Source organism: Chaetodon trifascialis, chromosome 8, assembly GCF_039877785.1.
Source record: "Chaetodon trifascialis isolate fChaTrf1 chromosome 8, fChaTrf1.hap1, whole genome shotgun sequence".
NCBI classification, from domain to species: Eukaryota; Metazoa; Chordata; class Actinopteri; order Chaetodontiformes; family Chaetodontidae; genus Chaetodon; species Chaetodon trifascialis.
Window position 1 is genome coordinate 20681943 of NC_092063.1, and position 23672 is coordinate 20705614.

The 23672-nt window shown below is 41.2% G+C and overlaps 2 protein-coding genes across 7 annotated transcripts in view; both read left to right on the forward strand.

Annotated features, from left to right (window-relative positions):
* gnb1a (guanine nucleotide binding protein (G protein), beta polypeptide 1a) overlaps window positions 1-3676 on the forward strand; it is a 34638-nt gene extending 30962 nt beyond the window's left edge. For all 4 annotated transcript variants that reach the window (XM_070968234.1, XM_070968237.1, XM_070968236.1 and 1 more), the window contains exons 10-11: window positions 952-1067; window positions 1506-3676. In XM_070968234.1, coding sequence (XP_070824335.1) covers window positions 952-1058 — 107 coding nt within the window. In that variant the 3' untranslated portion in view covers window positions 1059-1067; window positions 1506-3676. The remainder of the gene's footprint in view (window positions 1-951; window positions 1068-1505) is intronic.
* Window positions 3677-5077: 1401 nt separating this feature from the next.
* On the forward strand, window positions 5078-23606 carry nadka (NAD kinase a). 3 transcript variants are annotated; one of them, XM_070968232.1, is made up of 12 exons: window positions 5078-5244; window positions 6101-6274; window positions 10517-10600; window positions 17209-17338; window positions 17539-17647; window positions 17771-17856; window positions 17945-18047; window positions 18183-18325; window positions 18997-19096; window positions 20217-20374; window positions 20577-20659; window positions 21090-23606. In XM_070968232.1, the coding sequence occupies exons 2-12, from the start codon at window positions 6126-6128 to the stop codon at window positions 21235-21237; spliced, it is 1293 nt and encodes a 430-aa protein (XP_070824333.1). In that variant the 5' UTR covers window positions 5078-5244; window positions 6101-6125; the 3' UTR covers window positions 21238-23606. The 3 variants fall into 3 exon arrangements, with proteins under 3 accessions (XP_070824333.1, XP_070824331.1, XP_070824334.1); XM_070968230.1 differs by having other exon boundaries at window positions 5117-5244; window positions 6101-6280; window positions 10520-10600; XM_070968233.1 differs by lacking the exons at window positions 5078-5244; window positions 6101-6274; window positions 10517-10600 and adding an exon at window positions 14484-15046 and having other exon boundaries at window positions 21090-23605.
* Window positions 23607-23672: the final 66 nt, after the last annotated feature.

Here is a 23672-nt window from a genome sequence, read left to right on the forward strand (position 1 = left end):
AGTTAACTTAAAACATAAAGGCGAAGCAACACAGGAATGGCTTCCAAAAAAAAAACCTTTAATGTCCTGGAGTGGCCAAGCCAGATTTTTTAAGGCTCTCTTATGACATCATCGGTGTAGAAGGTCAGAGGCCTCAGTCCAATCCAAAATATGTGACAGGACTTGAAAATCCCTGTTTATTCATGCTCCCCATTCAGCAGTTTTGCAAACAAGAATGGGGGTAAAAATGTAGTGACCAAATGTGCAAATCTGATCCCTACGTTTGATATTACAGCAAACGTTGGGCTTCACATTGTGCCGTGCACAACTTTACAAGCACGATGTGTATTGCCCTTTACCAAAGAGCAGCAGGGTAAAGTAAATACTTGGTTGGATATTAATTTGACATCTTTAAGTGCCTACAGATTAGATTGTGCACATGATGGTTGACAGTATAAGGCAGAAGTGACAAACTATTAAAGACATTAATACACATCTGGGAGAGCAGCAAGCATCAGCTGCTCCAGCAGTGAAGAACCCCTATGTAGGCATGAATACTTTACAGCTATTGACTGCATAGTGGGATAGGGATCAGAGGAGGCCCACATCTGAGCAGGTTATTTCAAACACCCACACACACACACTCACACACACACACACACACACACACACACACACATGCATGTATGTGATCCATTGGTGGGTTGATTATCATTGATTATCAGCATATTGGGTCAGTATTAGCCTTTAATAATCATCTAAAAGCTCAGCCAGTGGTTTCAACCAAACAACCAAATCACATCATCCAGGCAGGTATGAGGACCCCAAATGCCCTCAGAATCACACCAGGTTTTCACAGTTTCCAGTTTGTCACTTGCAGTATGTTCTGATATCCATTAAATGGGTCACCATGTGGTGTCCATCAGACAGACTGGGGTTGTTGCTGTGTCTCAGCCTCTGGTGTCTCTGCAGGTGTCCTGGCTGGTCATGATAACCGAGTGAGCTGCTTGGGTGTGACCGATGACGGCATGGCAGTGGCAACAGGGTCCTGGGACAGCTTCCTCAAGATCTGGAACTAGAGTCTGAAGGTAAATGACGGACGGGGACCAGTTTTCTGATGTGCATCAGTGAATGACTGAGTCAGAGTGATGGTTTAGTAACAGCATCAGCCACATGGGACCTCACCTAGAGCTGGCATGTACTGCCGTCTGGTGGTTGGAAAGGAGAGTGCAGCGTATGAAACAGTGAGACTAACACCTCAAACATAATGCCTGAGCTGTGTTAAATTTCACTGCTTTCAAAAATGTTTTTCATAGCTTTACAGTCACATGATATTGATTTTTAAATGTTAAACACAAACATGGGTAAAATCAATCTGTTTACAGTCTTAGTCTGCAGGAATCAAAGTGGGAGAAAGTGCCATGCACATATGATGAACCTTTGATTTAATCATTTCACAGCTGTCTGGCTAATTTCACTGAATACTGATAATCTCACATGTTTTTCTTCCATTTGTTTGTTTCCAGATGGCATCTGGACTCCAAAGTTGAGTGGAAGACCATTCCAACATCACAATGTTCAATTTTATTGCATATCCAATCTTTTCAAAAACACCATGATACTGACTCCAAACACCCCAAAAAACTATCAAGGGCAAGAATTCTCTCATTCTCTCTCTCTCTCTCTATCTCCTTCTCATTTAAAAGAGCACAATTGTCTGTCACTCATTCAGCTACAAAAAAAAGAAAAACTAAAAGAAAAAAAAAAGCTTGAGGAATTTAGTGGTTTCAAAATGGAACGGAGGGGAAAATTGTGCATCCCTCCCATGACCATGGTCTGGTATTGTAGTAAGTGAAAATACAAACACCCCACCGCCGCTGCCGCCACCACCACCGCCACCAAGCAAACGTGTCCTGAGTCCTCATTATACACAGGTCTGAGTGAAGGTTATTACATGACGGTGATCTAATTCTGAATAGCTTTTTGGCCATGTTTGTTTTCATTTCTTTGTTGGATCTTTTTTTTTTTTTTTTTTTTTTTTTGTTCAAGAGAAGTAGATCAGTGAACTGTCAGTTAATGTTTAAACTGAGGATCAAAGCTTTGTTTTATTTCCTAGTCTTTACACATTTTAGAGATTGTTTTTAAGTTGGAAATGAAAAGAAACCTCCAGATCACGTCATTTTAAATCCAGCTTTATCCCACTGGAGAACAAAGCGAGAGAATTGAGCTTCAACAGGGAGTCCTCAGCCACTTCTGGCCCTTCTGTATATTTAGTCCCATGATACTTTTACTGTTTCTTTTTTTCCAGTGTAGTCCACAAATCTTTGTTTGCACAAAAATTAAACTTTGCATATATAGAGTAATGTCTAAAGAAAAAAAGTTAACTAACCAAGCACATGCTGTTTATGATGATGAATGCTCGTTTTTAAAACGAAAAACAACAAAAAAAACAACCATTTTAACCATTCTTACACCTTTTTGTCTGGCGACAGTGTAGAATAATTAAATGAAGATTAACCCATCGGATCATAATCCACCCCTCCCCCCCTTTTTTATTCATTTTGTTTTTCCTCCTTTAGTTTGGTTTTCCCTGGTTTCTGTTGCCCGTGGTTGGGACCGGTGATGTGATTTGGTTGGGTAGGGAGTACCTCCACTTTAGCCCGGTTACAATCCGGACGTTTCTCTTTTAACAGAGGTGCCCATTCCGTGCTTGGAAATGCAGTTACTACTCTGTGAATGACATGTTGTATAAATCAATGTTTGAAAATAATGATATTGAAACTTTTTAAGTTAAAAACGAAAAAAAAAAAGATTTTGGTTGTCTGCCATGGGTGGGTTATCTCTTAGAATCGCATGCTGTAGAATTGCTTAAAAAGGTGCATATGGAATTAAGTCCTTTGATGTTTTTCTTTAAGAAAATAACCTGTTGAATATATCAATACAATGATATTTATATTTTTCTTTTTTTTTTTCCTTTTCTTTTTCTTCTTTTTTTTTTCTTCTTTTTGTTTTTGGCTACTCTGTGCATACATGATTCAACTGAAATGTCAAAGCTATGCACTTGAGAAGCAAACCCTGCAACATATACGGTTACTTGGTCCATACTTGGGAGGGATTCCACAAATTAAGAAGTAACGTAAATGTTTCAATTGTACACACATGCATACGTACATTCATTCACCTAAACATACACAATCTCAAATGGAACAAAGAAATTTTCATTCCTTCTGTAGCAAACAAAATTCCACTTACAAAGAAAAACATTTTATAACAGGTTTTTTTCTGTCCTTTAATAAAAAATGAAAAAAAAAAATCTTGCAGCATCTGAATGGCAGAATTTTCTGTTGTTCCCTTCTTGTAAACAGAGACGCTCTTTCTTTAGCAGTAGTGACATTTTTTCCATTCTGTTTTTTCTCTGCGACATTCTGTACAAAAAATGTGCTGTAATTGTGCGTTAGGCCTGGAGTTGGCAAAAAATAAAATGAAATAAAAAATATTAAAAATTAATTAAATTCCCTTTCCTTTTCTCTCTTTCTCCATCAAATAACTGTAGAGCTCTGCACCCCCACTGTTCCCTTTTCACCTTTTGTATTTAATTTTAAAGTCAGTCAGTGTACAACCGAAAGCTGGATGCAAGATAGAAACTATATTAAAATGTACTGTTATTTAAGATGTAATAAAAAGCAGTTTGAGATGACCTACTGTGTTGAGTGTGTTCACTTAGAGCGGTTACCACTGAAGCTAGAATGTTGCAGACTGTTTGGTTTCCTTGTAATTATGTTCAAGTCAAATAAACAATTTCTTATCCACTGTTGAATCAGCCTGGCTCCTCTGTACGGTCATTTGCACATAGTTACTTTTCTCTTTGCAGGCACACACTTTGTTCATCAGCAGCATAAAGGGACACCTCACAGTCCCGTTTGTATGAAGTTACTGTGAGGATTGAAACTGCAGACTGACGTGTCAGCGTGATGTGTCCAGTTTTATCAGTCAACTCGCAGTAAACTCCCAGATCTTGAATGCCTTGCTTAAGGGTGTTTCCCTCGTTAGCACCTTGTTTATTCAGCCTCTCCTACAAAATAAGAACAAATCATTTATGAGAAATGAATATCATTGAGTTGGGTTTTGCACAATGTGAGTGAAAGTCTGACCATGACCAGAACTTGTGTTCATTTGAAACATTTTACGATGAATAACTAGCAGGTCATGTTATTTTGGGAGGCGAAATAGTCTGTGTGACACGTTCAACACGGAGATTTTTATTCCTGTTGTCCCATAGCAGTTTACTGAGCTTATCAGCTTGTCTGTGATACAGTGAGTGGGCAGTAAACTCTTAATGTATGGCCTACAGAACAACATTATAAACTGCCCCAAGGCCCCAGGTCAGACCCCTAGAGGGCGATAGGGACCACGTTTGTACCTCAGGGCCCCCAAGCCAGTTATTCCAGCCATTTGGAGCGGCCAGACAACATTTAGTCCGACTGCATCACTGTCCACACTGTGTCACCAGTCAGACAAAGTGGAAACAGTTGCCACTTTGTGATGAGTTGTGTTTGTTTTCAAAATCTCACAGAAGTTCACAGAAGGGACACAATTTGCTTTCCTAAATTTTGAATTATCAGTATCCACAATTAAGGAATGCATAGGCATATGTATAAAGTAAATTAAGCACAAGGGAGAAAAAAGATTGTTATATATTACATAAGAATGATTATTATAATGTTTATTATATTGTTAATTATAATGATATGTCATTCTATTATACAGTGCAGTTCCATATTTTAAAAATTACTAAAAAGTAGATTTAGGTGAAATTCCATACAAAATTTGGTGATATCCTTAAAACTGGTACTAACATGATGACTAATAATCAGTTAATTCACAAAGTAGCTAACAGCCATATGTTTAGAACTTTGGTTTGATTAAGAAATGCCTGACAGGCTCACAACCTAAGCCTGTAAAATGGGATTTCTTTCTTATAATGTTGTTATATAGTTATTTGCCCCTGTGATTCGTGGGTAGGTTAGATATTGACGCCCTTTGGTTCAGTGAGTTTGGTGAAGTCGTCCAACATGACGTCGATGAGGAGAGAGCCATTGATTGGTCGGTGAGTATCAGGAAGTGATGAGCTGCCTGTTGACAGCTCTCTTGTGAAGTAAAATGGTGTAACATTATTATCTAATGGAACAATGGTGAGGCTCTGATCAGACGACAGATCGCTGCCCTCCAAATTCGTGTCGTCCCTTAAAGCGCTGTGGGTTAAAGGTAGCGTGGCCACAAAAGTGGATGATATTACGCTTTGTGTTGAGCCTGCCGAACGGCTAGCTTAGCTCGCTAACTAGCTTAGCACTAGCTTAGCTAGCTCTGTGGATATTCTACCATCTGCCTCCGTCACTAGTCATCCGCGTAACAGTCATGTATGTCCGTGTCGGTGTATCATAATTAGACTTATGGAAAACTGATCATTGGTAAAGCCAACTAACTTAAGTGATAACAAGCCTGTTAACCTCACTTAGACTTATTAATGAAATGTAATTATTAAACTCTGTATAGCTAGGTTATAGCTAGCTATTTATCCAGTTGGTTAGCCAACGGTAACCACACATGATGGAGCTGTTAAAAACCTTTTTGTGATTGATAAACTAATCTAACGTGCTGCTTTACATGTAACTTTAGCGTAATTTCAGTGTTTATCAGAATGTAACAAACATTTCGGTAATACTATTTAAACTTTGACATAGACTTAGAAATAGTTTCAGCTGAACAGTATTGTTTTTCTGTAATTTGTCGAAGGCCTTTTATTTAACCGATATGAAAAGTTGAACACTTGCAGAATGTTTTGCGTCATGGTGGATTGTACAGTATGTTTATCGAATCATAGATTAACTCGTGTTTATGTGTGAATACTATTTAAGTTAATGTTTTCTAAACTTTCTATCTATCTTTATGAAGCATGGGTTAAATTGCTTTTTTTTTCCCCCAATGGAGTTTGGAGCTGCGTTTCCACCGTGCAAGAGAGATTAGATCAGGGCTGTTCACCTGTAACTTTTAAGCTGACTAATGATTGTATGCCTGATAGCATATGACTCAAGCTTCATAAATGATTTGTGCGTCCCTTCAGTTTCCTCGCAGCCTGGCTGTCTGAGATGGATGGTGGAGAGGAGGTCAGAGTAGAAGCTGCCCCGTACTGCTGCTCCACCTGTGACGGAGGGGAGGTCGCTGGCCGCAGCCTGGCACGACGCAACAGGAAGACCCGCAGCCTGAGCACGTCTTCAGACTGCAGCTCCGAGTACAGGTGGGTGTTGAACAGCCCACACATGCAACATGACCTGTTAAGGTGATCACGAGCCTGTTATTATGTTTGGAGCTCTAGGTAAAGGAATCAGTCTTTAGCCTGGACTGGCGTCCTCTGTTGTCTCTCACCAGGCAAAACAGTAATAGATATACTCATCAGACATATGACCCTTGAGTGAACTAATTTAACTAAGCCTGGTTTTTCTGCATTTTCATGTCTGTATTGATGTTTGTGATGCAGTCTAGCCTGTCATGCCACACTGTGTTGTGTTAAGGATTAGAACAGTGAACTGACACAACCCAGTTAGGTGTGCTAAATATTTTAATGTAATTGAGCACGTTGCTACAGCAAAAGAACCAGACAGAGTTACTGCTGTGTGGTATTTAAGAGCAGCTGCAGGTGCTGAAGGTTTCATGAGAAATGTTTTTGAAATGGCTTTGTGACATGACATGCATTGCACCACCTCAGACATTACAGACACGCACGTGTCTACCGTCACTTCAGCCATCACAGGAATGACGTTAAGGAAACATAATATTTAAGACCTGAAATGCTTGTGGGTGTTGCAGGGGCTCTGTCTGTATGTTTTAGCAAGGGCAATGAGATTTCTCAGAAGGAGAAGTCAAAAGGCCCGGCCCAGCCTTCACATGTCCTTAAGTATCAATCAGGACTGTCCCATTATTGATGAGGAAATGAGGAAGTGGACGGTCATTCGAATATTTACTGTTGTCCAAGATGTCAAAATACACTCCCACGAATACAGTTCCATTGAATTCCTCTTAATTTAGCAACGGCACTGCTCATTTTTGTGACATTTGACAGACGGGCACGATGATGAATTTAGCCACACAAACAGCTGTTTCAAAATTGGAATAGGAAGGTGATGAATTCTCAAGAGTTACTCTATGGTTTTAGAGCAGTGACTCATAAAAACATGAGGGAAGTGGCTTCCCTCGTCTGAAGGGTGCTTCCAGTCTGAATGTGAGTTTGGCTAAAAGCCTGAAATAAAGTCAGAGGTTAAGACGAGCTGAGTGCAGTTTAACATCTCGAGTTAAACATTCGACATGGCTGAATCATCTTTCAATGTTGGTGGTTTTGGAGAAATTTCATTTATATTTGTAGATATTAGCACAGTTATTAGCTTTTTGCTAACATAACGTTTGATAGTTAACTGTCGTGTCACAAAACATTTCAAAACAGCAAAAAGAGGAGTTGCATGTTTTGTTTTGATTTTTTTCAAAGGTTCTTGTTCTGGTTCTGGTGTTGAATTGAAATGGTGTTCTATGGGTGAATGGTGAAAGTGAAGCTTTCTCTGCTTTCAGATTTCTTTGATCCCTCCACAATGATTTCATCAGGATAGCATTAGGTTTTGACGTCAGGTTTGAGCATTGTGACATTCAGTATGTGACTGGCTCATATTAACAGCCTTTTTGGTTGTATTTAAGGTTCTTTATATTCTGGTCTTTCCCTTATTTGTGATGTTGTAGGATTTGCTGATTCTTTGTCCTTTAAACCTTTAGGTTATTAACTAAAGGTAAAGGAGTTAATAACCCTACCTTTAGGTTATTAACTCTTGGTGTTTTTGAGAATGTCACCTTTCAGACTAACATTTAATTAAAAAAAATAATATAAGGTTAGTTGCAGCAATAGTCGCCAACAAAATGTCCCTCAGGAACCAAAGTAATATTTCTGACCTAAAGGCTGAAATATGACATTGTATGGGAGTCATTTTTGGCCAGTCGACTCATTTAAATATCAGTTGTACAATGAATCACTTTACTTTCTTTCATGTGTTACAGTATCAGAGTTTCCAGCCATGTTTTCTCTTTTGACTGTGCTGTTGCCAAGTTGGTGAATATAAATCTTAAAGCTGCATTAAAACCATTTTGTCCACAAGGGGAAAGAAGAGCTCGAAAACAAGCTGACTAACACGCAGCATTAAAGAAAACAATGATAAAAAAAACAATGATCTAACGGAGGCTAAGAACTTCGGCAGCTGAATTGGTGATAATTCTGTGTGTGTTGGTCACTACAAGCAACACCTGTCGCATTACACAGATTCATTTCATTCAGTGTTACTATGAAAATGTCGATGAATGCAGCTTTAAGAGCCACGAAACAGCAGATGGTGAATTCACAGAATCAGACTGCTAAGAGGATTTGTTGGCTGATGTGATGCAGCTTGAAGGCTTCTGAAGTTGGAGGCAGTCGTCTAGTATTCCTCCATCAGAGCTCACAGACGCAACCTTTCACTGCCAACACAATTGTATTGTTCAGACGTCTGGAAAGTCAGGGTGTGCTACAATTTTTCCACTGACAGCTGATGTGTTTGTGCTAATGCCAATTAAAATGGTTGGCCTTGATTTCATCAGTTACTGATATGGTCTTTGTATTGCAGGTTGGAGAGATAGAGGTGTTTGTTTGTCAAGCAGTTCACAAAACGTTATTACAATTTGTAATGACACGGCATTAAAGGTCAGCCCATTCTAATGTTATAGATTACATCCGATAGCCTGGTGGTTTGTCATAGCTGCGCGACCACACAGATGGCCCACAGTATATGAAAAAATCTGATATCAGCTGATGATGAATTAAATTGTGAAAATCCGTGGGCTCAGGCTCAGTCAATGCATGTCTCAATCACAGTGGCTTCACATCTCCTTTTTTCTTTAAAACAGAGAAATGAAAGTAGATTTTATTTGATGAGAAACTTAACATAAAATTCATTTAGAAATGTGGGAATTTTGTGGACCTCCATCAGCAACCAAGGGTGCACATCACCGGCCTCTCTCCAGTTCATCTAACAGTGTCCATGACAGAAACACGGCAGAAATGACACCAGTGCCGTGGCGGCCCGGGGTGTGGCTGTGATGCCACATGGCCAGTTTTGACCTGCCCTGACCTGGACAAAGCAGCCGATTTCCTCATTTACAACAACATGCGACGCAGCAAATAAACAAACTCATGTTTCCCAGTGTGTCCGTCATCACGCTGCACATAAACAACAGATTATTCCCACTTTGTCCACACTAGCTGCTAACCAGTTAGCTAACAATTAACGTTCTGTTATCAGCACAAGCAGCTAAACACTGTATCCTGTGAGTATTTAAAGTACGTGTACGCATGTTTTGAAGTTAAGCATAATCCTGCGTAGTGTTACCAAACTACGAAAGTACATAAAGTTTATAAGCTGCTGTGAGATCTGAGTTGCCATTTAGTAGTACTCACTTTCCAGGGACGTTGAAAGGTAAATGTGCTGTGTAAAAATATGAAAGGATGGATTAAAGTCACTGTCGACGCACTGATGCTACACTGTGACTTAACAGTGGTTTGAGTCTGTGTTTAATTCTGTGTGTATGTGATACACCATACAGCCCCTGTTTTCTCTATCTGCTGCACAACAAATTGCTCCACTGGGGGACAATAAAGTAACTTGAACTTGACTTTTAGTGACAAATTGTCATTTTTGAAATGGTTCACCTCTGACTCCCACGGCTGCCTCCCACTAAATTAACTGCGGTGACTGGAAGGGAGTTGAGGCGACCATATCCAAATAAAGTTTATATAGAAATACAGTTTCTGAATTATATATATGCCGAATTGACAATAAAACTGTCAACATTTACTGCCTGTTGTCTTGAGTTTCTAGAGTAATGCGTTTTGGCTGACAGGCAAGTTACTGTTAGTATGTCATGTTTCTTAAAGGGAGTTTGCCGTAATCTCCCCGGAGAATACAGGGACCTTCCGTTTGGTGCAAATAGTGTAGCTACATTATTTTTTCCATTTTGTCACCACCTCAGAAACACTGGGTGACTGCAGTATGATGTTTGTGTGTACTGCCCTGTGTGTACCTATTGGTTTTGGCCAGAATGCCACAATACATTTGTATTTAGCAAATGCTAAAATGGCCTTAATTCCAGGCTTGTGGAAATGTTATTTTGCATGATACAACTGAAACAAAATGAAACCTTTTGGTATGTCTTAGTGGCCGAATGCTTACAGAGCATGCTGTCCTTACCTTTATGGCGTGTCATACCCCTGTCCCCTGTGTGTTGTCTGCCTTTTCACTGTCTCTGTCCAATAAAGGCAGAAAGTACTAAAAAACCCAACACCTTTAAAAAAACAATTAAACTTCTGCTTCCTTTTTTTTACTGTTCAAACATAGCTTGCACTGAAAGCCATTTGCCTGACGGCGTTGGTTATACAAACCTGAATGTTTGTCTTTGTCACCCTCTCCTTCAGGAGGAATCAGTCTCTTCATGGACCAAGCCCTGTGACCACGTTCGGCCCAAAGGCATGCATGCTGCAGAATCCCCACGCAGTAATGTAAGTAGGAAAGCAAATGGATTTTGTGTCATTACGACTGTTTGCACCCATCCTGTTTGTTTTGTCATCCCATTCATGAGTCACTTTCATTTGCACAGAAGTATCCGTTAAGCCTGCGCAGCACCAAAAACCATCAAAGCCCCTTGCTGTTGCTTTCACGTCACGTTGAGCCAGTAATGACTTTGAGGTGTGGGGTCTGTTAATATTATCTTTTCTTTGACCGTGTTTTCACGTAGCTTTCCAGAAGTTTCCATCCTTTTGAAAGTCAATGGGATGTAAAGCAATGTAACATTCTTCATACAGTAAAAGCATCATGGGCCCGAGTGACATCACTCTCACTTGTTTCTGATGAGAGTAAGTATAGCTAAACCCATTCCTCCTGTAACAGGTGAATACAGCATACTGATCTGTGTGGTATACTTCTCCTAAACTGGCTGTTTATGAGAAGCTTTTAACCTCCGTCTTCCACTTACATTTCCTAATATCCTCTTATGTAAGGTCAGAGTTAGGACAAAAGTATTGCACACTGTATACCAGTGTCACACGCATGCAGTATTTATTTTTGTTCCATCTGAAGGGACATCTTGAAAGCTAAAGTTGTGCTTTGTGGCTTTGAGCAGCATGTAGTGCATCTGACAAACAGCCCTGTCTCACTTTTGACATGATCTAACGCAAAGTGATGGTGAAATTAAAACGTATGGAGACAGTGACATGGTTTTCATTACTTGTGCTCCACTCTGCGTTGGATTTTATCTGCTTTTCAATTTAATAATGACTGTGAGGTCAGGAGTAGAGAAGGACAATAATCCTAAACATTCAGACAAGGCAACAGGAATTTCTCAGTCTAACCGATGATGTGATTGACTTGCTGTAGACTGGACTGAAAGCAAAGAGCCCCTGAAACTGATAGAGCTGCATGTGGAGTGCTTTTTTGGTCCAAACTGAAATGTGTCTGTTGCAAAATATGTTTATAGTAAGTAACAGTATCCAAAAGTACATCTTACAGTCATTGCACTGAAGTTTTTCAGCCAGCCTTAGAAACAGACAAGAAGTTGAGATGTCTGTGCTGCAGGCCTGATGGGGTATCATCTGGAAGAAACCAAGTGTCTGCTGTGTGTCGGACTTAAGCCTGTCACACTGCAAAGGATCTGCAGCCAGATATAAATATATAATGACTTCATTTAAGTCAAGTCTCCTGAAGTTGAGCAACTGTGTATTTAAAGGCCTACAGTTCCTACACCGTTCATCTGGTGTGAGTGTAAACTCCCTCACATTACAGCTGGGAGCTACCACTCTTAACCTCACAGTCATTGGTCAATTTAAATCCAGTGAGCCGGAGCACACACAAAAAAAATTGTCACTGCTAATACTTCACATTCTGACTGTTCTGAATTTTAGAGGAGAGAGAAAAACAGTAGCTTTACAACGCAGTCTTGACTCAAGGTGCACTTACTAGCTTTGTCCAAACCACATGCGTAGATGAAGACTGTGAGACCTTGCAATGACTTTGTCAAACAAAGATATTTAGTTAACCATCGCAAAAGGCCTTATATAGATAAAAGAAATAACATCAATGCAGTAACCCTGTGATGAACACTGCCTTCATAAAGCTCCAAGTACCTGTATGAGAGACCTTTAATACATTTGTAAGCCTGTAGATGAAGTGCGACACCTGCACCACCTGCACTTGCAATACAACATATCTTGCTTCAGTATATGATGTTATATAATACACCAACACTAAAGCATCTACTTAATGGGTCAGTTAGCAGAGTTGTCTTGTATAACTCGATGTTTTCCTGTCGAAGCCTGGTCAGACTATTGGCCTCTTGACTCCCTCAGTCACATAAGTGGCTCCCAGCACTGTTTGTTTTAGCCCACAGTAATTGAAGGATTAGCCTCCTCAAAGCTGCTAGACAGGTTAAAAATAGCAAAACCAGACTATCTTTATTCCTAAATGAAGCAGAGGCCGTAGTACCTTTAGGAAGACATAGTTCCTCTGAGGAATGCTGTGCAAATGGTCTTGAAAATGTGAGGCAAAGATCAAAGTCAAGTAGCCAGAGCTCAGACCATCCAAAGCCAAAACGGACCTTTCATTCATTCTCTGTGGGAGGGTGTGGTTGTGATACTGGCCAAGGTAGAGCTGCACAGCCAGTTTGATTTTTCTTTGTTTGGTATTGCTTTGGCCATTAATTGTTGGAAAGCATTTGTTGGTCAGCTACAGAGAGAATATCCCCCCAGCATGATGGCCCCTGACGCCCCACACACACCCTGACAGCAAAACCAATGATGACTCAAGGAGTCGTTTTAGAGCCAGCCTTGTCAGTACACTGCCCTCCACCCTTCCTCTCTGTAATCTCACTTTACCTTGTTGCTGCGGCTGAGCTGTAGGCGCCGGACTAAGTCGAATTGTTCTCCAAAGTGTCAAATTATTCAGTGTGTAAACTACTTCAGGCATTTGGCCAGAGGTTCCAGGACATGAAAAGTAAACGAGAGGAACTGAACATATTTGCTGTGCTGTGTTAATCAGCAAGTTCCACAGCTGATTGCCTGAAAACCCACAACGTGAAATAATTGAACTGCAAAGCCAAAGGCTCTGTTCTAGGCTGTGGGAAACCCACCGAGAGTAGCATCATGATCACTCCCATCTGACATCAGATGCCTCACTGAAGAGGAGCAGTTCCAGCCAGTGCAGAGGTGAACGTGGCGCTGCCAAAGGGGGACAGAGGGGCCAAGGCCACCGTGAAACCATGGCTGGCCCCTCCAAGGGAGCCCACTCTTCCCCTCCATTACATATGCATTATAATCTTCTCAGGTGCTGCCCAATCCCCACCCACCATGTGTGTATCGCCCTTGTGAACAATGAATGTTGCACTGTGTTGATGTTGTTTCTCGTTTCAACATCTCAAACCTTCTGTTTTTGCTCTGTTATTTATGCTAATGCACATTAACTTCCATTGCGTCTTGTGCAATTTTTACTCTTATGTATTTCTTCAGCTGTGCAGTGGTACAAACATTGCTACTATTATCCACATTTGACTCAATTCAAGAGCAGTTCAACATATGGCATTGTTCGATTATTCATAAAAATGTCTTTTTATGATCTGTACATAGTGCACATATACATTTATTTTTGTCTTTTTATGTTGATCCTTCTGTGCCACTGTTTTTTGTCTATTTTTTAATACTTTGCTGGCTGTAACAACTTCATTTCCCTGGCGTAAGAACAATAGAGTTTTATCTTAAAGATCTGTGGGACACCACTGACAATGGCCTTCAAAAATCATAAAAAGTAACATGGTTCCCCACCGCTGGTTTAAATAGTGGAACTTACTCACTGTTTACAGCATGTTTTGGTGCAATGTACAATACATTGAAGTTATGCTGCAAGTTCCTTGTTTATAGCACACGATCCTACGCAGCTCCTGGAAGTCCATAGCTCTCTGGATAAATACCATCAATAAGTTGAGCAGAAACAAGGTGGCTCTCAGATATGTTTGCTGATATCATGGGAGCTGTAGTCTCTGCTTCATCCTGTTGCATTCCAATAACACATAATTACACAATTTATCCACGTCGCCGCATTGATGCATTCTCACCGCAGACTTCCCTTTCAGGCACGTCACCTGGCGGCATTGCCTCTTCTTGAAAGTGATCATAAAGTGACTCGGCCACATTTCTGGCTTTTTAAAAAAAATACATAATCATTTTATTTGTCCATAAATCTTTAATTAGTCTGGGAAGTCAAGCTTTTTTTATGGGTAGAATCAAAGAATTCCCAGTTTTTTATTTAACATCTATCATTGTTGGATTGAAGTGTGAACAAAAAGAAGAATGATTTTGGAAGAGCAGGTTGTGTGTTGTGTTACAAGGCCTGTCATTACACTGGATATACTAGTTTCAAAGACAGCAGTGTCATTGTTGTGTTTCATTTAATCATACCTGTCCAATAAGGACAGCCCTTCCCTGAAATGGGCAGGTTCAGCACAGCACAGTGGGCGGGAGCTGAGGTGAAGTCAGCCTTTAAGATGAGTGAGAGCTTTAATTCAGCAGCAGAATGCACCAGGGAGGTTTTACTGCTGAGTCCTCAGTGGGACAAATATAGCCACAGTGAATCCAGCTCGACGGCTCGTTCGCTGATCCTGGAGCTCCACCACAGCACATGGGGAGACTCTAGACGCTCAGGCAACCGGTGGCTGACTCACACCTCGACCACAAGAAGCGAACCCACTCCGTTGCTCCAGCTGCTCTACAATGCGCAGCGTTCAAGGAAGTTGCTAGAGGCAGAATGAGTTGTTGTGTCGCTGCGGGCCACCAGGACAGAGCCCCGTTCTCCAGCTGAGTCAACCTGAAGCAGCATCCTTGTTTCATGTGTACAGCCATGAAGTTCCAGTGCATACTTCAGGACACTCCTGGCACGCACAACGAGAACACCGTGTGGAAATGGTGAGAGGAGATAACATGTTTGATGGGTGAAATATTTACTGGCAGCAGCAGATAGTGTGTGGATTACTGCCAGCCAGATGCTCAGGAGAGTTTCACTGCAGTGAGCTAATAGTAATATTAAACTGATGTCAGGTCAGAGCCATGCTTCAAGCACATGATCATTATTTTTGTTTTTTGTGGGGTTTTTTTAATGAAAAATGTATATTTTGGAGGCTGATGTGATATCAAGGTTTAGTCGTCGCGGTCGTTGGAACATGAGTGGCGGCGTTTGCATGTCATCACAGGCAGGCTTGTTGTCACAGCTCGGCCCTGTGGTCTGGGCCGCTGGATGAAAGGGGAAGGTCGGGGTGTGGATGCTTTGTGGTGGTCAGAGGAGAAACTGGCTGTGAATAGATCACAGCTCATCGCCGCTTCAAATGCTAATGAAGTTTTACTTTGTATGCTGGATTTGAAAACAGGCTTGCGCAGCTTCAGTTCTCAGTTCGTTCGTGTTTGGGTCGGTCATTCTGTGGTACCTTGATGCACAGTAACCTGTACAGCACAGTGAAATGACTGCCTTTGTAAATAAGCTGTGGCAATGTTAAGGCTTGTATTTAATGAGAAACAGGAGCATGCTCTCATGATGCTGCTTTCTGATGTTATTTGTGAAGACTGAAGTTTTTTTTGTTCTTGAATCATTGATCTGATGATTTCATTGGACGTACAGATGTTCTCATGGCAGGATTCTCAGGTGGGGAGATCACCTGCACAGTGTGGTGTCATATCGTGTTGTGCTCTCGCTCAAGCCTGCAAGCAATCACATCGATAATATTTCAATATTTGTTTTGGTCTGAAACAGTAGTAGGTAGAAGGCCAGTTGTGCGGCCGGTGTTGACACAAGTGACGATATCACAGTGTAGACTTGTACAGTTAAACACCATTAGAAGGTTAATGAACACAGCATTGACAGCGCCTTGTTTCTCAAACCGTGTAGAAGTACTGCATGGGGCACAAGCATGGAGCAGAACTCAAGTCGAATGTTATGTTTATGTTCTCTGATGTAATTGGACTGAGTCAAATTCTTAATTCCTTTTTGCAGATGCCAATTGGGAATCATGTCTTCTTCCTCTCATTTAGTGTGTGACGTCCACTGATCGGTACAGCTGCTTACGACCGTGCTTGAAGCTACAATCCTCCACATATGATGGGCATAAATGTCATCTCCTAATACTGATTTACATGCTTTGTGTTTGGGTATGCAGACAGCCTCTGTTGTCATAGCTCAAACAAATTGACTTAGTTTAATCATGTTTGATCACATTATTGCAGTTGTGCAGTTTCTCACTGAACATTTCTTAGACATTTACATATTTTACATACAGGTTTCATAGAACTGTTGCAACAGTCAGCAAAGTGGTATGTAATCCGCTACTTATTTGTAAGTCACAAATACAAGTGTATGTTAGTGTTAGCTTGTCATTTTTGGGGGATTTCTTATTCAAATTAGCGAGGGCGTCTTATTTCTTCAAATGTTGCCTCAGACAGTATTTAGAAAACGGTTGCTTCAAAGCTGTAATCATATCGCAAAAATGCAATCTTGTGTAAGAAGTACACTCAGCCTGTTGTACCACCAGTAGCTGCTTAACATGTATGACAGAGCTGTAACTAATGACAGGCATCGGTGTTGGGAAAAAGTCCTAGACTCGGACCCCTTGGCTATTTCCACTTGATTTTTCATGTAATTTGAATTTGTTTCAGCAGGGGGGAGTTCAGACCTCCATTCATCCTGTTACTGAAGTCATTGTTATGTCTTGTTTTGCCTCTGAAAACATGCCCACAGCCTGCTATCTCAGAATGCAAGTTTTGGAGAGATCTTTGCCCATTTCTTTCTCTCAAAACACATTTTCATTTTAACTTTAACCTTTTGTAAACATTTTACATTGTGCTACTGATATCCCTGACTCACTGCAGGGGCCTGCAGACACTTACTGATCAGCAGTATGTAGCAGACTTTAAGCCAGGGACTCTAATTGGATAGCCACTAAGCAGGCCTGGTTATGAGGAGCAGTAGGATGCTTCTGTTAGTTAATAGATCTTACATCAGGGCTCAGGTCTGCGCTGATGTAAGGGGCCGTGGAGTCTGTTTTCACCTCCTGAGGTGAAAGCTGTGTTTGTGTGTTCAGGCACATTCAGGACCCCGCCAGCCAGAGACTGACGTGGAACAAGCCACCGAAAAGTGTCCTTGTCATCAAGAAGATACGAGATGCCAGTCTGCTCGAGCCCTTCAAAGAGCTCTGCATATTCCTCACTGAGGTATGAAAAAACGACAAGAAACCTGTTGATTTTGATGACCGCGTGGTCCTTCCATTAGCTGGCGGCATCGCCTGAACGCTTGGTCCTATGAAACAGTATTTTCTTTGCCCTTTTCGTGCTCTGAAGACTCCATACCACCATCAGGCTACACTTTAATGTCATTAATATCGTTGCTAATCTTTTTGTGTGTGTTGTTGTAGGTTAAAAACATGATTGTTTATGTGGAAAAGAAAGTTCTGGAGGACCCAGCCATTTCAGGCGATGAAAACTTTGGGGCCATCACTAAGAAATTCTGCACGTTCAGAGAAGGTATGAAAACTTCACTCAGTCTTCGCTGTGATTGTATGGACACTGTCTGTCTAAAGAATAAAAAAAAAGCAGTTAGGATCTTAGATGAGATACTGAGAAGGTTTGTGTCTTTGCATTTGTCAGATCTCGACGACATCTCCAACCGCGTAGACTTCATCATCTGTCTCGGTGGAGATGGAACTCTGCTGTATGCGTCTTCGCTCTTCCAGGTATTCAGCCGTGTGTTTTAAAAACTGCCTTCGAGAATTTTTTGCTGGTATGGCCTAACAATGTTGTCCTCCTTTTCTTAACTTCTAGGATAGCGTTCCACCAGTTATGGCCTTTCACCTGGGCTCCCTTGGCTTCCTGACACCCTTCAAATTTGACACCTACCAGTCTCAGGTCACCCAAATTATTGAAGGTACTGAATGCTCCCTAACCTGTCTGTCAGCCTCAGGCAGCGCAGACACTCTTGTACTGTGTGCACAGCTTGTATTGTGCTCTGGTCTCCATTTACAAAAGAAGCTTCATGTATTTGTTTGTGTTTTGTATTTAGGTAATGCTGCCATCGTCCTGCGAAGTCGCTTGAAAGTCCGGGTGCTTAAAGAGAACTGGGAGAAGAAGGCCAGAATGGACGAAAAAGGCATCATCCTGACCAATGGGGACACTGAAAGTAGCCGGAAAGCCATGCAGTATGAGGTATAAGCTGCATCTTAAACCAGTGCTTTGGTATCTCTTTGCAACGAGAAAAACATTTGAGCTTTTGACAACAGACACATCGCTCTGTTCATCATTTCATATCAGGTGATTTCCAGCCCTGGGATATGATTGGCTTTCCAAAACTGTAGCAAACACACACAAAAAGTTGTAAAGGTAAATAAATGGCAGCAGAATGCAGTTCCTCTAAAGCATTAGACCACGCTGTGAATACGTGAAAATAGGTCAGCCATGTGGTCTCATTATAATGACTGCTGTCTTCAAACTGCCTGCAGGCTTTTAGCATGTTGTTGCTCAAACGAACGCTGTCACCAGCTCTTCAGGTATTTTTACCCGCACAAATCCCATGATGGAGGGTGTGAGTGTGTCTCCGTGTGCTTATGGAACATGAGAAACCTGGTTATTCATATCCCCGTGTACATGATTCTAACACTATCCACGTTCGTCTGTGTACACTTGTATCTCGACTTGTCAACATTTTAGTCATTGTCTGTGCCAACAAATCATCTTCATGAACCTGGGTAAGGTGTTAGAGTGGTGTACCGCAAAGGAAGATAAAAGCTAAAACCCTAATCAGAGATGATGGGTATCACAGTGATGCTCATCATGTCAGGTGTTCATGTGTTTATATTAACCTGTGTGCTGTGTTTCAGGTCCTGAACGAGGTGGTGGTGGACAGAGGACCCTCCTCCTACCTCTCCAACGTCGACCTCTTCCTGGATGGACACCTCATTACCACAGTGCAGGGAGACGGTGAGTGGGCAGATAATCTGTTGATGCTCAGCAGACTGAGGAAATAGAAACACTTCCACTGGGTCAGTCTGATTTGCACCGTATCGCCACCATTTAACAAGTCCACAGTCAGAGACACATAAATCAGATCAGTGTCCAGTGTTGATAAGCTGCCAGACATTCACTTTTCAGCCAGAGTGCTGTTTGAATAAAATGTGTTCAACAGTGCAAACAAGACGGTGTGTGGACGGGGCAAAGTTTAGTCTCTGCACCTCTGGCTGACATTCACCTCCCAGAAAGCAGTTAGACATTACTGTTGTGTAAGAGAGGGCATTCCTTAAAACACAAGTCAGAATGACACGATAGTAATAGATATGAAAAACAGCAAAACATTCAAAGGATATAAAAGCTTTTAGTCTCTTCAGTCAAACTGAATATGAATCATACATCGTCTCATGTGCTTGAGCTTCTCTGGACAGAACATTGCAGGTTGCACGAGGTTCTTTCAGCGTAACAATGACAAAGAGCATTCAGACTGCGTTGTGCATTCATTTATTGACCTGCTTGCAAGTAGATATACTTCTTGAATGGCACACCCAAGTCTATGGCCTGATAAACAAGATTGCAAGTAATGTTCCAGTCAACAGCATCTTGATGTAATTAACCGGCAACATTAACGCTGTGGCAGCTGAAGAGTGAAACCTGCGCTTCACCCTTTACGTCAGTGCACCCATGCTATTGCTTGCATCAGAAGTGTCCACTGTGCACCTCCTGTTGGAATGTTAATGCATAAAATGGGTGTCTAAATTAGTACACTTTTGATATTCATTTACTTGTTTAAGTCAATTGTTAATGTGAATGCAAGATATTTTCTGGTTCTCTGCTTCTCTGTTCATATCATTTTCTCACTTTTTCCTGACATTTATAGACCAAACAATCCATCTGTTAATCAAAATGAGTGTTGGTGTGACATGACAATACAGACATAAGTTGACGTTTGTGGAGATGATGCTTTTATTGTGAAGGATGACTTACAGTAACAATTACGCTGTCGTCTGTTGAGATGCAGTATTTGTACCTTAGCCGTGATACAGTGCTTTAGTTCACTGTGTGCATGTGTCTCTGCACCCCCCCCCCACAGGTGTGATAGTATCTACACCGACAGGGAGTACAGCGTATGCGGTGGCAGCGGGAGCTTCTATGATCCACCCCAATGTCCCCGCCATCATGATCACCCCGATCTGCCCTCACTCACTCTCCTTCAGACCCATCGTGGTACCTGCCGGGGTGGAGCTCAAGGTATTCACACCGTTCGCTTTCTCGTTCCTCGTCCTCAACCTATTTATCTTAAGCAAGTGCTCCGACAACAACGACACGTCTTACCGAGCAAAAGTTTGTGATTCAAGTCTCATTTCAGTTCAGCGCAGAGGTCAAAAACATGTTTTTTCTCAACTGTGAAAGCAAACCACATTCTTTTTGTGACTTTTCTGGTGTGTTTTAGATAATGCTGTCACGCGATGCCAGAAACACAGCCTGGGTGTCATTTGATGGAAGAAAGAGACAAGAGATCTGTCATGGAGACAGGTAGGTCCACATACCGAGCTGGTCTGCACACCTCACCCATGTAAACAGTGAGTGAAGATGAGTAAATGAACCAAGACAAAGCCCACACACTCGGTAATGGATAACAAGGTTAGCTCCTGCAGCAGCTGCCTCGACACTTACAGGCTTTGTTACGTAACCTTATCAACCTGCTGTAATGGGCTTATGGGACATTCAGCCTCTTCCTCGATGTAACTTATCCAGAGATAATCACCTTCCTGGTTCCTGAAATGAGCTGCCAGTCATTGAGAGTTACTGAGGCACACTCAAACAAATGGCCAGTGTTGCTTCAGGAGGAAGTCCTGTCTGATGTCGACACCTCCTCTTTTGATTGCAAATACCTTTTCTGTCCTCGTTCAGCCAAAACCCTTTCTGATTTGTTTTCTTTGCTTTTTTTCCGTTCCTGTTCCAGTATTACCATCACTACTTCCTGCTTCCCCGTTCCCTCCATCTGTTTCCGGGACCCGGTCAACGACTGGTTCGAGAGCCTGGCCCAGTGTTTGCACTGGAACGTGAGGAAGAAGCAGAACTACCTCAGCTCAGAGGACGAGGAGTTCTGAGACCGCTTCCACGATCCTAGAGATCGTCTTCTCCGAGGTCTCAGGGCTCCCAAGTCCTAAGTCAGTTTTAGCTTGACCGTGGCCTGTGCCATTTTGTCTTTTTATGGAGGGGGGAGGGGGTCTTACCAAACTCCATTCAGAAAAAAATCTGCCATGATAATGTTGCCTTTCATATGTATCAAAATGATTCCAGTACTGTGGTAAATTAACAGGTTTTGGGCCAAAGAGCACCACGTTTGATTTTGGTGGAATAAATGTGTGGGAAGAATCGGCAAACTCCCCAAGTGTTCAGTTAAATAAAATTAAAATAAAATAAATAAATAAGGCATTTCAAAATTGAATAGAATGTGAATAAATTGGGTGAAATATCCAAACCAGTACTTTCTGAAATAACTCAGTAAGTGATTAAAACTCATCATCATTAGAAAATGTTCAGGACAGCTCTGAAAAAAAGTGCCATTAAAAAAAATGCTAAGATAAAGTAAAAAACAGACTTTTGACAAAAGGGCATTTTGAAATAGAAATGTTTATAATGAACCAAAAAAGATGAAAAAACTATGAAAATACGAAGACTTACACAAAAAGTGGTTGAGTTTTAATAATTTGTTAAATTATTTCAAAAGTTATCGGACACTTTGCGACTGAACGTTGAGCCCAATCAAACTCATTCTACCCAGATCAGCTTTTTGTGTGTGTTAGGAGTATGCAGCGTTCACGAGGAGTCTGTGAAATACACCCAAAGATGTTTTATCATCTTGTCATGTGTGAGCACGTTAAAATGGTGGTTTTATGAATGGAGTTTGGCCCCGCTGTCGTTCCAGGAATGTCCCTGTGTGTTTTCTCTCTGTATGCTGTGAAAACTGCCCTTTTGAAGTCAAAATAGTTTTTTTTTTTTTTTTTTTACCCGTAATCAAAAGGAAATGAAAGGCTTGGGATGAGCTAGAATGAAAACGCACAAGGTCAGTCGTGGTTGGCGTACTCTTGATGGGCGTTATCAGGTCTGTTCTAGCACTTTTTAATCTTTCAGACACACGGCTGAGACACATCAACTTCTTAATAAACAATGAAAGCTAGTTCTCTCAGTAGAGGCAAAGGCCACATTGCGATTCTCTGGAAAATGTAAAAAAAAAAAATCTCTTATTTCAAGCTTTCCCAAATTCTGCTCTATCAAATCAGAAAAAAAACATATATAATGACATCAATGAGCAGATTTACAGAACACCGACTCGGCAAAAGTGTTCAGACTGTGCCTTAAACACTGGTATCATTAATGTATGGAACTATTATTTTTCAAGGTTTACATCATGGTTGTTTTTTTAATCACACACAGATCTGTGATTTGTGCTTTTTTTCATTGTAACCACATGTTGACCGCAGTCACGACACTTGATTGACTAATTGAATCACAGGTTGATGTACATCGTACGACATGTCAGGACTGCGTCAAGGTGAGCTTGAATTGTAGACCAGGAGACCACAGCTCCGATGCCCTCTGCGTCCTTTTAACATCTGTTTTTAAAATGTCCTTTAAGCCATAGTGGAACTCTGTAGGTTTTATAGAGCAGTGTGTGTGGGCTGGGGGTGATTTAAGGCTCTGCGTGTGTGTTGAGGATGTCTATCAGTCTCTGTTGAAAGCTTAACGATGGCCTATCTTACATATCTTCACATATAATGTCTAAATGTTAATATATACATTGTGAGTTGGCTGGACACATTGTGTCAGGGTGAAAATATGAAGCGGTGTCACCTCTGAAGTGGACCAACTGAAGACTAAAAGGCAATCATTCCTTTAACTCCGAGTATGTATGTACACTATATATGTGATGCTTGAATAGGATCTATTTTGTAAAGTCTATATGTTTATTAACCGGTTTACAAAGTATCATTGGTGAAAATAAATCTATTTGGTACTTTTTTTACATGAATAAGCTCTTCGGTGATTAATTTGTTTTGTTGATGAAGAAAAGTCTGTTGAACAGTTCTGATTCTCAAACTCAATTTTTGTCTGGAATTGGTCAAAGGGCAGTGAAGTACATTCAAGTAGAGCCAAAGTTTCTTCAAAGTACATTCCAAGACCACTTGAATAGTCTCTTAAATCCATGTGTCAAAGCCCAGTATGGTTTCAAATGTTGGTCTGAGCGGAGTCCCAGTAAACCCAGTTCGACACAAAGCTTCGACTTCTCTTTTCTATGAAGCGTTGTCAGCTCTTCTCTTCAAGTGCTTTCCACTTTTGTAACTCTGAGACTCTAACTCTGACTTTTGTATGGGTAAGTTTGTTAATGTTTCTAATATGAATCCTGCTATTTTTTTTCCCAGAGCACTTTAATAAACTGAGAAAATGTAACCAGGAAGTGTGTATCCTCCTGTCTGATCAATGTGCTCCACAACAGTCCTTGAGTTCATGTCTGCTATGAATCATGGGAATGTGCTGGAAG